Source organism: Mytilus californianus, unplaced genomic scaffold, assembly GCF_021869535.1.
Source record: "Mytilus californianus isolate M0D057914Y unplaced genomic scaffold, xbMytCali1.0.p SCAF_22, whole genome shotgun sequence".
Classification (NCBI taxonomy): Eukaryota; Metazoa; Mollusca; class Bivalvia; order Mytilida; family Mytilidae; genus Mytilus; species Mytilus californianus.
In genome coordinates this window covers 335,848-351,830 of record NW_026262671.1, presented here as the reverse complement: position 1 = coordinate 351,830, position 15,983 = coordinate 335,848, and the positions used below count along the sequence as shown (strand labels likewise).

The window sequence follows — 15,983 nt, the reverse complement described above, 5'->3', positions numbered from 1 at the left end:
GCTGGAGCCAGTTTTCTTTGAGGGACAAATGGCATAAGACATCCTACAATAATCTTATTTGTACGTTTAAGGAGAATAATCATTCAAGGATGTATGTGTTTGCCCTGATTTGTGTTTTTGTCAAAATGTAGGTAGTTGCAACAATACCCAGGCCGTGTTAGCCGACATAGCTAATGACACAGATGAATTATCTTGAACATTGTTTTCTGACATATCAAGTAACTTTAATTTGATTCTTTAAACGTCAAAACAGTTGATAGTATTACTCATGCTATACCAATTGACCATACTGAATCATAACAGAAAAACAAAATGAACGGAAAAAAATATCGTGACACCTTACGAAATAGAGTATATAAATGACAAAGAACCCGTAGAGATAATACCATACAGTACGCAAGTTTTGTTAGTTTTGAACATCAAAGTGATCATAATTGTTAGATTCGTATTTATGCATGTTTATTGCGGAATGGTCATAAGTGTCATCTGAATCAATTATGTTCGGAACATGGTCATACACATTCACACTGTCTTTTTCCTGAAGTTGTACACTACTTAAATGGTCGTAGTCTGTATTATCTGTGTTAATATTCATTTCACCTAGGTCTGTTATTGTCTTTGCGAGGCCGTAGTCAGCAGATGTCATCGTATTCGCCAAGGAATTTGAACCTTGTTTATCTCCACTTTGATTGGTCTGTGTATCGACCTTTACTTGAAGATCGTTGTATCCTGGATTTGCAATAGCATTGATTGTTTTCTCTGTAAGATCGGATGCATCAACATTTTCCTCTTCTGCTGCCTTCTGTACATGTACCTTTGTATTATTAGCTGATGGAGGCTTTGTAAAGGAGTTTGGACTTACTGTCATGTCAATTGCGTTACTTAGAGCCTCTGAATGTTTTTCCAGTCTATACATATTATTCGTAGGTGGGTCTCTTTCACTACGATTAGCCTTACGTTTCGGGGATTTAAAGTTGAATCTGAAATTATTTAATGATCATTTTACATTACAACGATATAATTCAGAATATTAACATTTGATTAAAACTCCATGTTTGTGACGTGTCTAAAACATTTTTTACATTTTAAATACGGAATGGAAACTTGGGAGGCATATGTCAAAGAGACAACAACCCGATCGAAGTGCAGGAAAAAGAGCATAAGACCTACAATGGGTTTTTAACACAGCGATAAAATTCCGCCCCGGACGCCGGTTTTTATCTGGCGCTTAACGATAATGTATACCAGTTCAGCGAAAATGGAGGCCACACTCAACTGCAAACAAACAAATGAACAAAAATTAAACTATATACAAGATTAAGAAATGCTAGAGGTTTTGGAGTTGCAACAGGCGACGAGATTAGGCAGAGTTAAACATGTTTTGTGAGATCTATTAGCAGTAACTGCTTGGTCAGTTCCAGACTTCACTTAAACTAATCGGAAGATCATGTCGTTGTCAAATGAAAATCAACCACAACCACTAAGGGCTTGCTATCATTCCATCATATTATAGGTGAATAACATAACCAGTACCATGCCAACAATTGGTTGGATAATAAATGTGTTTATTCTGATAGATAAACACTATAAATCCTATATCAAAACATTGCTATTTTTAATGATTTGAAAGTATCGTAATTTAAGCCCTTGAGAATCGTATGTTTGAAGGTTCGGTTAAGTTTTTAACTGATAGACAAAATGTTCATTGATGCACATTCGTGATGTTTATATAACACCATACATGACCATGCGGAATGAAATCCCTTTTTTAAATACAATAGCAGTAGGAAATGTGTGTGAGCGCCTGTGGTAGATACCAGATGCATTGTTTAGGACTATATAGAATTAACATGATTAATGAACATTCACAGTAATGCATGTATTTATATTTTTACATACCTTATAGTACAAAGAACTCTCAAAAACTAGTACACAAAAAATATTGTAGCAAAAATAAGTGAATTATATAACCTCATCATAGATAACAGGCTTAAAATTGTGTATACTAAACTATAAATGACAAAATTATACAAACCTTCTATATGTGAATATAACTATAACTACGACAACCCCAATCACCAACATCGATGTTACTGTTCCAGCAATTATACCTAAATTAAAATATATTTCATAATAATAGTATAGCGAATCTTTTACGTCATCTCCAGATGTCTTATTGGCAATCATGTTTCTTTTTCTTCTTCTTTATACATTTATAATACATTGAAAGTTTTAGAGTACCTTATAACGTGCATGTGATTGATTATTTTCAAACAGAGAAGCGTACATAGTGTATATTTGAATAATGCAAGTAGACATGTAAGTTTCGTAATCCTTTAAAAAGATACTAATTTCTTATGATCAAATAACTCTTAAGATCGCGTGGTAGAGAGTTGTATCTATATTGCAAGGTATTTAAAGGAGACATCAGTGCAAAGAACATTATCCCCTCTACGTCAAATGAAAATGAAAAAAAAATACAATTCAACCTCTTTTCTTTCTTTAATAAGTCGAGTTCTCGTTAACAAACAACAAGGGAAATAACATGCACAAATACTATTTCTAAATGAGTGGAATCTGTTACAAACGAATTAAGTCTTTAAAACAGTAGCTTAATATACCTTAAAGGCTCAAATGTTTACGGTCACCTTTGTGTACTTGGTTTGCGAAACAAACAATATCGTGTGTTTAAAGAAACTAACGTCTTCACTTTTTAAGAAGGAATTCGTATTGATTATTCAAGTAGAAACCGAAAAATCTAAATATATTTCGTAGATGCAATTCTAAATCACTACAAACCAGTAAAAGTCTGAAATGGCCTATTTCTGTACTCGACTGTACTGATTTTTACTCGACCAGTCTGAATTGGTCTGAATTTTACTCGACATTACTCGACCCAAGTCTTAACCATACTCGACCGTACTGATTTGTACTTGACCCTTATCTTTGCCATTGAAAATAGTCTGAACTATTACTCGACCAGTCTGAAACAGTCTTAACCCATTCTCGACCTGTACTCGACCAATTTTTTCAGTCTAAACCATACTCGACCAAAGGTCTGAACAATACTCGACCAGTCTGAAGCATACTTGACCAAAAAACCTATACTTTTTTTCTAATTTCAGTTGTTAAAATTAATTTCTTTTTTTCTGACATGACAACAGCCACAATAAATTTAAAATAAAGATATATATAAAAACATATTTTGTCATCCTTACATGATTCTCAGATTTATCAAATAGAGATAGTTAAATTAAATTATCTTATATAATAATTTAATTATATTAATTTTAAAGTTTTAGAGTTTTGTTAAAAAAAAAGATTTTCTTTTAACTAAAAACCACACCTTTACTGAGGGTAATGAAACCTTATTAAGGTGCTTCTTGATTGGCATGTGTTTTTTTGTTTTTTTTTAACTTAATTTTCCTAAATTCCTAAAGAAAAACTATATAGGTTTCATGGTTACATACAATAGTTATATAATTATCTTTTTAATGAGGCAACAACAGCCAAAAAATCTCTGAAATTGTTTAACCTCATATTAGAAAAATATCTATTCTTATTATGATTTGGGATATATTATATATAATATATATCAAAAAAGGGATAAAAAAATTAAAGAAATAGATAAAATTGTTCTTCTGATTAGTGGTAAAGTATAAAGTAATACCTCCTGCTTGTGGCAAACTCATTTAAAAGATCACACCTGGTCAGAGAGTATTAATTTCTAATTAGCATTCATTAAAAATTGCAACATCCTGTAAAACTTAAATCGCAAGGCCTTTTGAATTCACTAGATAAGTAATACACGAGTTTAAGAAAAACTGGGCTTTCTTTTTACCTGTAAAACACACATGTACTGAGGTAATTAAACCTATTTAAAGTGCTTCTTGTATGCCATGTCTTTAATTTTGACAAAAGTTATTTAAATTTAATTGAAATAAATTTTTTCTGCAACTTTGGAACACATTTCCTTTTTTAAATGGTTATCAAGGATTGCTATGGAAGTTCTATTATCATGATTATATTAAATTCTTGGTTTTACAAAACAAAGGTGTGATTTTTAAAATTTATTAAGTTGCTTTATATACTATTTTAAATATATTTTAATAAAAAAAATGTTCACTGCATTATTAACTACACTCAACTGACACCATAAATCTATACAAGGCTTAAGTAAATGGTGAAAATTGTCCAGTAACCATAAAATATATCTGAAACATTCAAAAAAAATTTGAATAACATTGAAAATATTAGTCACAATTCAGTTTTAAGATTATTTGATCAGCTTGTTTTATTTTTATTTTAAAGGTGATATATATATGTAAGTGTTGATAAATATGGTGTTGAATTTATATTATGTTTATTGTGAAATTTAGGTTTCAATGCCATATTGAATACATTTTAAATTTCAAATTGTTGTTCAAATTTCTAGCCAGGGGAAATAGCTGTTAAAAACAGTTCGGAATCCTAAATTGATGAAATACAATAGATAGATACAAAAATTAGGTCTAAGTTGGTTAAGACTTAGTCAAGTATGGTTCAGACTAGGTCGAGTATGGTTCAGACTAGGTCGAGTATGGTTCAGACTAGGTCGAGCATGGTTCAGACTAGGTCGAGCATGGTTCAGACGAAAATAAAATGGTTAAGTACTGGTCGAGTACAAGTTCAGACTGTTAAGTATGGTTCAGACTACAGTCGAGTATTATCAAGTAAATTTCAGACCAATTCAGACTGGTCGAGTAAAAATCAGTACAGTCGAGTACAAATATAGGCCATTTCAGACTTTTACTGGTTTGTAGTGTATTAAATCAGACCTGTTTTGAGTTCAGAATTTCAAGAGAGAAAATCATTCTTTTAAAAATTACACTTTGATGCAAACAATAGTTAATAAAGATTATTTAAAGGTTTTTGGACGCCTTTATTTTTTTTAATTGACTGCTATGGAATATGTAACCAGGGACATTGTTCCTGCCGTTAGAGCTATTGTTTCTTCTTCTTCCTTTATAATCAAAAGAGGTCTGTCCCCAGATTAAGATATGTCAATGGCAACAAGTGAAGGTGAATCAGGAAAAAAACGCATTTCTTAGCGCAGTTATATTTCAAATCTGGTTCCTAAGATTATTGTTGTAAAGCTTGTTTTGGGCAAGTCACATGACCACGTTTTACCTGATTGTTGATTTCTCTTGCAATTTGCAGTGTATGCGATAAAAATGCATATGAACCAATATTTGGCATAATTTGTAATCATCAAATGAACTACTTTCAGCTCTCGGAAACTTCCAGAAATCTTCATTGCAAGGTATTGTGTATGTGTCCCATGTTTGAAGTCATCGTGTACTGATTTTAATGTTTTTTGGCGAAAACAAATGGTGTAAATACATACTCATCGACTGACACTTAAATAAGGGTCGAATCTGGAATTGCACAATTGTATCCTTTTCCCCGTTTATGACATTTTGACTATGTTGCGATTTTAATGGCGAGTAATCAGGAGATATAACCTACATGTATGTATGTCGACTCATCCGGTCGCGATCATTTCGGATGTCATGTCATTTCTGCATATCATGTGTGTATGTGTCCATGGATTGTCGGCATAATCGATTTATGAAATGTGAACATCAGTAAATTGCCTGTGTCTTGATTAAGTCCTATTTTGTGACAAATCATACGGAAGAAATGAAGACATACTTATTGTATTTAAATAAGAAAATGTGGTATGAGTGCCAATGAGACAACTCTCCATCCAAGTCACAATTAGGAAAAAGTAAACCATTATAGATCAAAACACAGCTTTAAACACGAAGACTTGGCTCACACCTAACAACAGGCTATAAAGACCCCAAAATATTAGTACAACAGATAGAATAAATTCGTTTTCAACTGTAACACCAACTATTTCAAAGCAGCCAATCGGCTGAATACCATACTGAAAACATTCAATGATCATGTTTTGCAATAGATTTTCTATTTCAGGTTAAATGCAATTGGTGTGATCCATATTACCTCATCATATAAAATTAATCAACGAGGTTATAATATAAAGTGGGACAACTGTCCCTCTGGTATCTTTCGCCCCTCTCTTAAGAACGACATTTTCTTTTGTTTCTTTGATCGGAATCTAGCCAACTGAAAATCATGTTAGAGGCCGTCTTGGCATCGTACTGATGGGTTTATTGTGACATTAACTAAAGATGAAAAGCATCCGTATAAACGTTGTTGTTCTGTCTTTAATTTTGCCAAAGATATGCAGGAATTGTTTGTCCTGAATTTATGCACCACATCTTTATAAAACAACAAAAATGAGCCTTCAAAATTTACATAACATATATTGTATAAAAATTATGGAATTAAGAAATATCTGTCTTTGAAACATTCATATTCAGTTAATTTCGTATTGACATTTTACCTGAACTCTGATTGTCTGTATCTTCTGTATCAGGGTCTAAAAGTCAAATTCACACAATTAACAAACAGGATAAAGAAATTGAGGGGCTATAATGAAGTATAACTCGAAGGAAAACGCTATTACACATTTACAAAAAAAAAATACTTACAAAGATACAAACACACAAGTTCGCAAATGACAACTGAAAATCAATCCTATTGTGTCGATTTTAATTACTATCCATCGGATTAAGTTTGTTTTGTCGACACTGGTTTCTACTATTATTGCAGCAATTTTGTCAATGTCAAATTACTTGTTTATTGCAGAAATGATATGATATATATTGGGAAGATGTATGCCTAACAATTACTGCTGTACCCCTTTTTTGACATTTTTGTGTCTGTTTGTTTTGTTCACACATCGTTGTCAATGTGATGGAATTGTATGCGACAGTTAAGCAGGTGGGTGGTTTGGCTGGTTGTAGAGCAAAGATTAATCCACCATCTTCTACTTAAGAAAATGCTTATACCAAGTCAGGAAAATTACAGTTCTTGTCCATTTGTTTGGTGTATTTGAGCTTTTCAATTGTTCCATTTGCGTTATGACTTTACGTTTAGAAATTTCCTCGGAGATCAGTATTTTTGTGCTTTTACTTTTCACACAGGACGTTTAATACCATCTTCAACATCATATATAGATATAAGAAGATGGGGTATGAGTGCCAATGAGACAACTCTCCATCCAAGTCAAAATTTATTCATATTTCACACCGTCAGGAAGTTTAATTTTATCATCGTTCATCACGTGAGAACTGTCTTACGTTAACCACTGATAACCATGACCGTAAACAAAATAATCTATTTCATATATATCCTAATTTTTTTAGTGTTACCCTGAATTTATAAAAAAATATTTTTTTTATTTTTACATGTCATAGAATATACAAGCAGAAGTAATGTTATGTCTGATTTTGCTTTTAACTAATCCAAAAGACTAGAAAATTATTTTTTCTGTACACTGAATAAAAACAAAAACAAAATCTCGCTTACCTATATGATATATTTGTTGTTTTACTTTACACTAACATAACACATGACATTTATTGCTGCTACAGTGAACGTATCTTACCTTCAGACCGACACACATGGTTTGAAATAGTGTTTTTGATTGGTTCCTCCTGAAGATCTATTTGAGTGTCTGTAAAATCAACAAACTAATGGATCAAAAGTCCACGAATCTTTTATTGGTTCTAACTTTATTCGATCTGTCATAAAATCAAGCTCAGTAGAAAGTATATAATCTAAATTTTAAGATGTTTTTTAAACATTTTGATTTCTAATCTGTATTTATTCGGCAAATCATCATGTTCAACATTTTTGATTTTTACACCACTTCTATCATGTTTTCTATGATGGCATTTTTTTTTGCACACATTTTAAACCTTGGGTACGTGGAAAAGTAAACACGTGCTTTTTCTAAACATGAGTTGCCACATTTATGCTGATTTGTCCCATATTGATTTAAAATATTGCTCTTAATTTAATGTTCGGTTATATACATAAGAAATTGTTTCGTCATTTGTTATATCTGATTCTTATATGATTATAGTTATCAAAGGTACCAGGCTTATAATTTAATACGCCAGACTCGCTTTTCGTCTAAATAAGACTCATCAGTGACGCTCTGATCAAAATTGTTAGAAAGCCAAACAAGTACAAGTTGAAGAGCATTGATGACCCAAAATTCCAAAAAGTTGTGCCAAATACGGCTAAGATTATCTTTGTCTGCTTGTTTCGATTTGTAAACAAAACCGTGATAAAGTTATCGATAAATTTATAATAAGCCCAGACTCAGAGATATACATAGTAATTGCTGTTATTATATACCTCCCATGAAAATTCACATGTATCGTAAACTATTTGCAAACGCTACGCCGATTTTGTTGTATTAAAAATTGAAATTGAAAAAAGAATACAGAACCTTTATTATTATTCCAATGCATAACGAATAAAGCATTACAGCTCGGAGAAATGTGCAAAATCAAAATCAAATAAAATTCAGCAAAAGTCCTTTAGTGCGTTTTAAATGACGTAATACACATGAAAACACAACAGCTGAAGGTCGTTCCGTTACGTGAACCATGGAAACGGATAATATCGCATTAAAATGGAGTTTTTTATGTTGGTCTTGTTTTATTTTCTATTCCATTGATTTATTCGTAAATCTACTGACTCATTATTTTTTGTGATTTCAGCAAGTCAATATGGCGGCTGCTATCACAGAGAATGGAATATTGTTGATAGATTACTTATATAAGTACAAAAATGTATATACTTTTCATTTAATGTTATATATGTTATAAATGAAAATGCTGTATTTACTATACTGAGGTAGAAATCAATGTCTAGATGAATTGTATTGAAAACTCACCACAATATTCTCTCTCACTCTCATTCTCTCTCCATTTCTCTCTCTCTTTTTCCGGTGTTCAGACTGCTTTACTTTCTATCTTATATTTGTATATTTGAAGAAACAAAAATTGCTTCCTAATAGAAAGATGTATTGATTAGATAATATCAATATATTTATAACATCGCTATTATATTTGTGTATATTATGTTGTAAATTGTAAGTTATAAATAATAAATATTAAAAACAAACACCAAAAAAAACAAACAAAAACTTGTAACTTCACAAAGTACCAGTAACCCTACCCGTAAACATTATTCTGATTCTCAGCAGACCAGTCGTCGCTTTTACTTCATAATGCTCTAGCTTAACGGAGAGGCAGATAATATTAATTTTTAAGTATTTGTTTTGACAAGGTTTCGAACCAAGGCTTCTTTTCACTAGATGGAATTACTAATGGTTCCAAATTTTTAAACTTTTTTACTAATTATGTCTGTTTGTTTTGCTCACACATTTGTATTAATATAATGAAATTCTATTCGACTGTCGTATAAGTAAAAGATAGCATTTTTTATATTGAGCAAGGCATTTCGATTTCAATACTCTTTAACTTTACTCTTGTATGGACTTCTTGCTTTGAGCGTCTGTGTTGAGTCTAAGTAGATAAAATGATCGTCTTGCAGTAAAATTTGAAACCCTACTAATTTCTAACCGATTTTTTCTTTCATTATCTAATATACTTACGACAATACGATCTGGCATATTCAAAACAATCTTTTGTGTAAAATATTGGCATCGCGCCAGTATAGTTACATTGGTAAGACAGGCAGTCATGGTTATTACCCGCTAAAGTTATTGGTCTATCAAAAACTGGAGATTATAAAATAAATGAAGTATTTTAAATTAGATTAAAATAATTATGCAAAAACTTTGTATCATTTATTTTGCTTTCATATCAAAAGATTGTACATTTGCATAGTGTAGCACATTCATCCACGTTATACACGCAAATACGTGTATTGTGTTGATTGGCTTCAAATCATGGAGAGAACAAATCTTCACAGTGCATGTATGCAACAGGTGTTGTATTCAACCATGTGTACTTATGTTAATATTGTAATACAGTACGGAAACCATGTTTTAAAGATTTAATACCCGACAACATATTTGAGGTTTCTGCATTGACAATCTTAAAACATTTAACCTTTTATCTTAATCTTGACATATGAAATAGGTCTTTCCAATTGCCAATAGACAATTGTCTCCGACTTTTTCCGATAACCTTGAAAATGGTGAAATGAATTTACATTGCTTTCGAAATACAAAATTCTTAGTTCGATATATTCTAATCCATGTTATCATTAACGAACAAGAACATCAGTTTTTCCGAAAAAAATATGTTTAATGTTGTTTTAGGCAACAAAAACTTAAAACAAATGAGATTTTGAATTTTGCATTAGTAATGAGTGTTAATTTTCCTTATTGACAAGGTGGCACAACTTAGATATAACTTAGTGAACACACTGTTTGATATAAGCTAATTAGACTTATTTTAAACTAAAATAAAGTTAAATCCTGCCCACCAAGCCTATACTCTGTACATATAGATGAAGACAATATTACGGTACGAGTGGTCAATTTTTGTTTACCTTGTATAGCTTATTTTGAACATGACTCCGTTTTGAACTAAGTAAAATTGCAGTTTCCATTGCATTTTGAAATTGTTTGTTATTCAAGACGGAAGTGTATATTCAAAAACGGTTTCTGCCATTACTTTTGAAATGTATCCGTCTAGTTGCTTGTTCGACATAGCATATGCTTCATTTAAAGCCGGGAGGAACCACAAGATATTAATACAAACCTTTGTATACAACAACGTGTGTATTGTAGTCTCCACGATGTATAAATTCTTGACAGAAACTTGCATTGTCAGTCTCTTTCTCCACTACATCATGTTCATCAAAGCACACGCATCTCTCATTCTACAATGTACATTTAAATTAAGAATGTTCATTTCTGATTTTTTAGCTTTTCGTGTAATTTTGAAATCATAACCTATTACTGCAACATAACCCTAGTTTTTGATTTCCTCAACTGTTTCTTTCTTTTTAGGTTTGGTTATGTCCTGCAGTTAGGAATATGTTTTAAACTTTTCTTTTGTGGTATTCGAGACAAATATAAAGTCCAAAACCTAACACAAAGTAAAATAGCAAATCAAATCGGTCTCGAATGTCAATTAAAAACGGAAAGTCCCTTATAAAATGTCAAATTAAAATGCTTATACATATCAAACAAATGGTAAGCAACTGTCATATTTCTGACTTAGTACAGGCATACATTCCAATTCGAAATGGGACAAAAAGGAAACAGTAAACAGGACGAGCGTATCTGGACAACAAGGCAATTTTTTTCAATAACACATCGACTAAAAACTAATTTTGTAAGCTGCAAATATTCAACCTAGTCATGTGATTCTTTTAAAGAATCAATGAACCCGAGATAAATTAAAGAATTGTAACAAACAAAGTCATAATGTAATGATTTTGTCATATACCTATATATAACGATACCTTTAAGATATTTACAAGTTTTGGAAGAAAAGATTTTGACCAGACATGCCAAAACAGACAACCATCATTCTCTAAGTGAATTATTGTACAATATATTATATGAGGGATCATTGTGTTTATGTTAAATTGTATAGTTCCTAAACGACGACAAAATATGAGATTTGATGACGAAAATGGGATGATATTTGTCCTACGACTCTATCAAGGATAAGAATTGAAATTTTAGCTTCAGATAAATTCAATATATCATTAGTTGTTCAAATACTCCGAGTACTCTCAAATCTGTTCTTTGCGATTGTTTAATTGTGTGTATGTGTTCTTTTTATGGATCTGATGAGATAAAATATTCTATCTGAAGTTTATGGGTTATGCGGTAAGTCTTTAGAATTTTTAAACTAAAAATACGATTCTGACATTTTTACTCTAAAACAGATTTCCAAGAGTATTTAACCTGGAATAGATATAGACATGATAGACTGTTTTATAAAAAAAACTTGAAAAGATCAGACTTTGACGAATAAATTAAAACTGCGCCACACTTGAATGAGCTCCATGACTGATCAACTTACTTTTTGGTTAAACGCAAAATATCGTCTGTTCATGCATTTTAATTGGCACAGTTTTGAATTTGCGGCATTTTTTTCATCTATTTCTAAGCTGTTGCATGTAAGTGGTATATTGTAACAACCTTTAATAAAAAGAAATAAAAAATAAGCTTAAAATAGATAATATGGAAACAGTTTATGTGCCAATTGGATCATTTTCAAACCATTTTTTTCACAAACATGAATGATTTGAACGTATTTGCTTGCTATTATCAATACTTAAACACTAATTGTGAAATGAAAAAAAGTAAAATATCAGTACAAAAACTTACGTTTATAACATGCATAAACAGGAAAAATATTACAACACTAGATGCGCGTTTTGCCAATCATTGTCTCTTCAGTAATGTTCAACAAAAACATATTTGAACATCCAAGACCTAATAGAATAGTTGAATAAGTGGCGCAACTAACTCAGACAACAGCATTATTATCAAAACAGGACAACGAATCAGAGTTTTCCTTGAGGGTTTTAGATGGCTTTAAATTAAAATTCAATTTTTAAATGATAATGTTTTGAAGCTAGGTTGTATGATTAAATTTAATAGGGGGACAAAGTGTATCCCTTAATAAAACAATATCAATACGCACATTTAACAAACATTAAGCTAATAAATATAGATTTTATCGAACACATTTTTTTTATATGAAAATTGGGAAAAAAAATTGCACTACAGCACAACCAATCAATCAGTTCTATATTTCCATTCTGCAATACCATATGCATGTATAATTCAAAAATTTATAATTCAAATACCAAAGTCAAGCCCACTGTTCCTTTCATTTCTTGCTCCAGATTGAACATCTTAAGCTTACAATGTCATAAAAGAATGGAATGAAAAAAAGAAAAATGTTTTCTCTAAGTAAAAAATAACCGAAACACTTTATAAATAACCTACCTCTTATTTCAATCCAAGGAAGTAAAGCTTCGAAGCTGCCAACCCAAATACTTATATTTACTTTGGTATGATTGAGCATGTACTGTTTAAGAACAGTTGAGTTGCTTTCCAAAAACGTGTTATTCTCATAGCAATCTAAAACCGCTTGTTTCCATGTTTTCATTGTAGATTCCGATCCGCTAACTGAAATTGATAGGTATTTCCTCATACGTAAATCTGGTGTTAGACTATGCTGTAATCAAACACTCTATTGGTGAAGGAGACACAGTTACATATACATCATATTAAGAGAAGATAACATCACCGACAATTGTAAGATTAACAAACCAGAGCCTTATTAAAAACTGAAACTGATTTGTCTCAAAAAGGTAATGATGATTTCTTAGACTTGATATAATAACGATGTAACATTACTCATAAACATTAAAATTTGAAGCAAAAAATAGCAGAACGCTATATACAGTACGTACATATATTCATTCAAATATAAACTATCAAAATCGACCACGAATACTTCATTTATATAGTTCATCGATAAATAATATCAGTCGTATTCATAAGTATGAAACAAAACATTAAATGGTTTAACGTCATGGTACGTATTCTCATTCATGACAGCAGGCAAAAAGAAGAACATATATAAAGTGTGTCTATCATCATGTCATAATAGCAATGAACATACAGTAAATAGCTCTCTCTCTATATATATATATTATACTACACTACATGAAGCCCACTTCCAGGAAACGTATCACTAGATTTACTAAGGCTGTACGTGTATACAGCATAGTTCATTGAGTGGTTTAAGGCTCTGTTAAAATTCATGATTAGTTGATAAAATATGACCGAGACATATATTTAAAAGTAAATAAAGTCATTACTGTTGGATATATACATATACAAGTGCTTTTTATACCAAAACATTTTATCATTACTCACCCTTTCCACATTTCCAGGATAATACCAAAAGTGTAATCCAAACATATGTGTGTGGACGGATATGCATGCCTTGTCTTATTTCTTAAAGTGTTCTCTGAAATTAAGTTCTAATAAGTGAAGTGTTTTTGATATGACAGCAACTGTTATAAGTGAGATGCTTGGAATTACAAACAAATACAACATTTCAATTTCCTACTTTTAAGCCGTATAGAATAATATAGCTAGGAATTTTCAAAGAGGAATACAATCGATTAAGTAGGACCAAATTTGACAAAACAGATTCTCAAAACTAACTTTCTACATCGTTTCTCGTTTTTTATATAAATTAGACCGTTGGTTTTCCCGTTTGAGTGATTTTACACTCGTCATTTTCGGTGCCCTTTAAAGCTTGCTGTTAGGTGTAAGCCAGGAAGGCTCCGTGTTAAAGACCGTACTTTTACCTATAATGGTTTACTTTTATAAATTGTGACTTGGTTCTGGTTCGTGAGTTGTCTCATTGACACTAATACCACATCTTCTTATATCTAGTATAATAAAAGGAAACATGATGAGCGGAAAGATGAATATTGTATTGATCTGTAACTAAATTAATGAATATTTAAAAAAATGGCAGTCAATAAACAAAAGAGATCATTATTATGAGTAAAAACTGTACATGTGTTACCATTCAATATAGACCAACTACTTATAGATATTGAACGGTTTGTGCTAATTAAATGTTACACTAATACATGATATTAAATACCTAGAAATTTCGTATCACATTTGAAAATAAACATTGGTTTATTTGGTCTTGTCATCAGCTTTGCAAAAAAAGGTCACAAATAGTTCACCAATGTCACTAAGGATAAAATGGCAATTACTAAACCATCATATCATCTGAAAATGATCTTAGCTCCTCCTCAGCTGGGATTTTTTTTTTGAGAATTGTCATGGTTTAGACATTGCTATAGAACCCTTTGTGTCATTTATTAATAATCATGTTGTTATTCATTATAATATTTACCCTGACTCTTAACAGTGAACTGTTGATTCATTATTTTTCGTTGTATACCAATCTTCGTGGGTACAAGTTAACCACAAAATTAAATGTTCAATGAATAACCAATGTTTTATAAGCTTGTATGCGGACTTCCGGCAAATCCATTGAAATGATTATCCACGGAAATTGTACTTTTTTTATTTCTCGAAAATTGGTACTCACAAAAATAATTGTATCCAAAGTATCTACAATGTATTGCAAATAAATGTGAACATTAAACATAAATGTGGTTTCTGTAAAAAATGTCAATGTCTGAAGGTCAACGAGTCAGGACATACGACTGATGTTAAGAAAGCAAATAAAGATATACAAACGTTTTGACTTGAATTATTCTTCATACACATTCCTTGCATTGTTTTTGTATCTGTTTAGCTATAAGAATTATTATTTTCTCACTGTGTCGGTGTTTTTATATTAAGTCTCGAGCACCACTGGAAAGAGCTACCCTTCATATGTGCAGACGTTGCATTAAATTACCAGTAAATTAAACTTGGATCTTGATGTTAAGTTGACGAAAACTAAACATAATCGTTAGGTACCATATGAAATATACAATTTACCTTAGGTGATGGTGTACGATTCCATTGCAAAATATTGTTTTGTCAGCTTTTTTAAATTCAAAGACGGGTTACAACCAGGACTTCCTTTTAACTCCTAAACCACTGAAACAATTATGTCCTCCAATTATGAAGATTGTTAAAACATATACCGAAAACAATTTCCGAATTCACACTTTAAAAACAGTAAACGAGAAGAGAGGAAAACAAGCTGCAACATTTTTTAATACAGTAACTTGTTTAAATGCATGTGATAAACATAACAGGAAGTTTTTCAAGGATGTCTTGTTACACACAAAAGACTATTTAAAAATGTATGTCATACTTTACGTATACTTTAAATACATAATTTGATATAGTGTCACCAAGAAATAGTTTAAAGGTATTTTGTGTAATTTTCGTATCATAATGTTTAAATAAATACTAGTACACATTTCGTAAATGTAACACATAAACAAATATTATAAAAGATCTCATTCGTATTAAAGTTTAGTCAGCTCGTTAATATTCGTTTAGATGACGTTATTCTAGAGAAGTGTCTGTCTATTGTGTGTTAGAGAGAAATGGGTTT

The 15,983-nt window shown here is 31.2% G+C and overlaps 1 protein-coding gene and 1 long non-coding RNA gene across 3 annotated transcripts; both read right to left on the bottom strand.

Moving 5' to 3' along the window:
• Positions 1-210: 210 nt before the first annotated feature.
• Positions 211-7,590, bottom strand: LOC127732047 (uncharacterized). The gene is made up of 4 exons (XM_052241084.1): positions 7,520-7,590; positions 6,413-6,448; positions 2,036-2,111; positions 211-980 (listed from the first exon to the last, which is right to left on the bottom strand). The coding sequence occupies exons 3-4, from the start codon at positions 2,083-2,085 to the stop codon at positions 407-409; spliced, it is 624 nt and encodes a 207-aa protein (XP_052097044.1). The 5' UTR covers positions 2,086-2,111; positions 6,413-6,448; positions 7,520-7,590; the 3' UTR covers positions 211-406.
• Positions 7,591-9,351: 1,761 nt separating this feature from the next.
• Positions 9,352-15,692, bottom strand: LOC127732035 (uncharacterized). 2 transcript variants are annotated; one of them, XR_007996034.1, is made up of 7 exons: positions 15,416-15,692; positions 14,820-15,040; positions 13,814-13,907; positions 12,875-13,057; positions 11,940-12,058; positions 10,662-10,782; positions 9,352-9,670 (listed from the first exon to the last, which is right to left on the bottom strand). It is a non-coding gene; the product is annotated as an uncharacterized LOC127732035 (long non-coding RNA). The 2 variants fall into 2 exon arrangements; XR_007996035.1 differs by lacking the exon at positions 14,820-15,040.
• Positions 15,693-15,983: the final 291 nt, after the last annotated feature.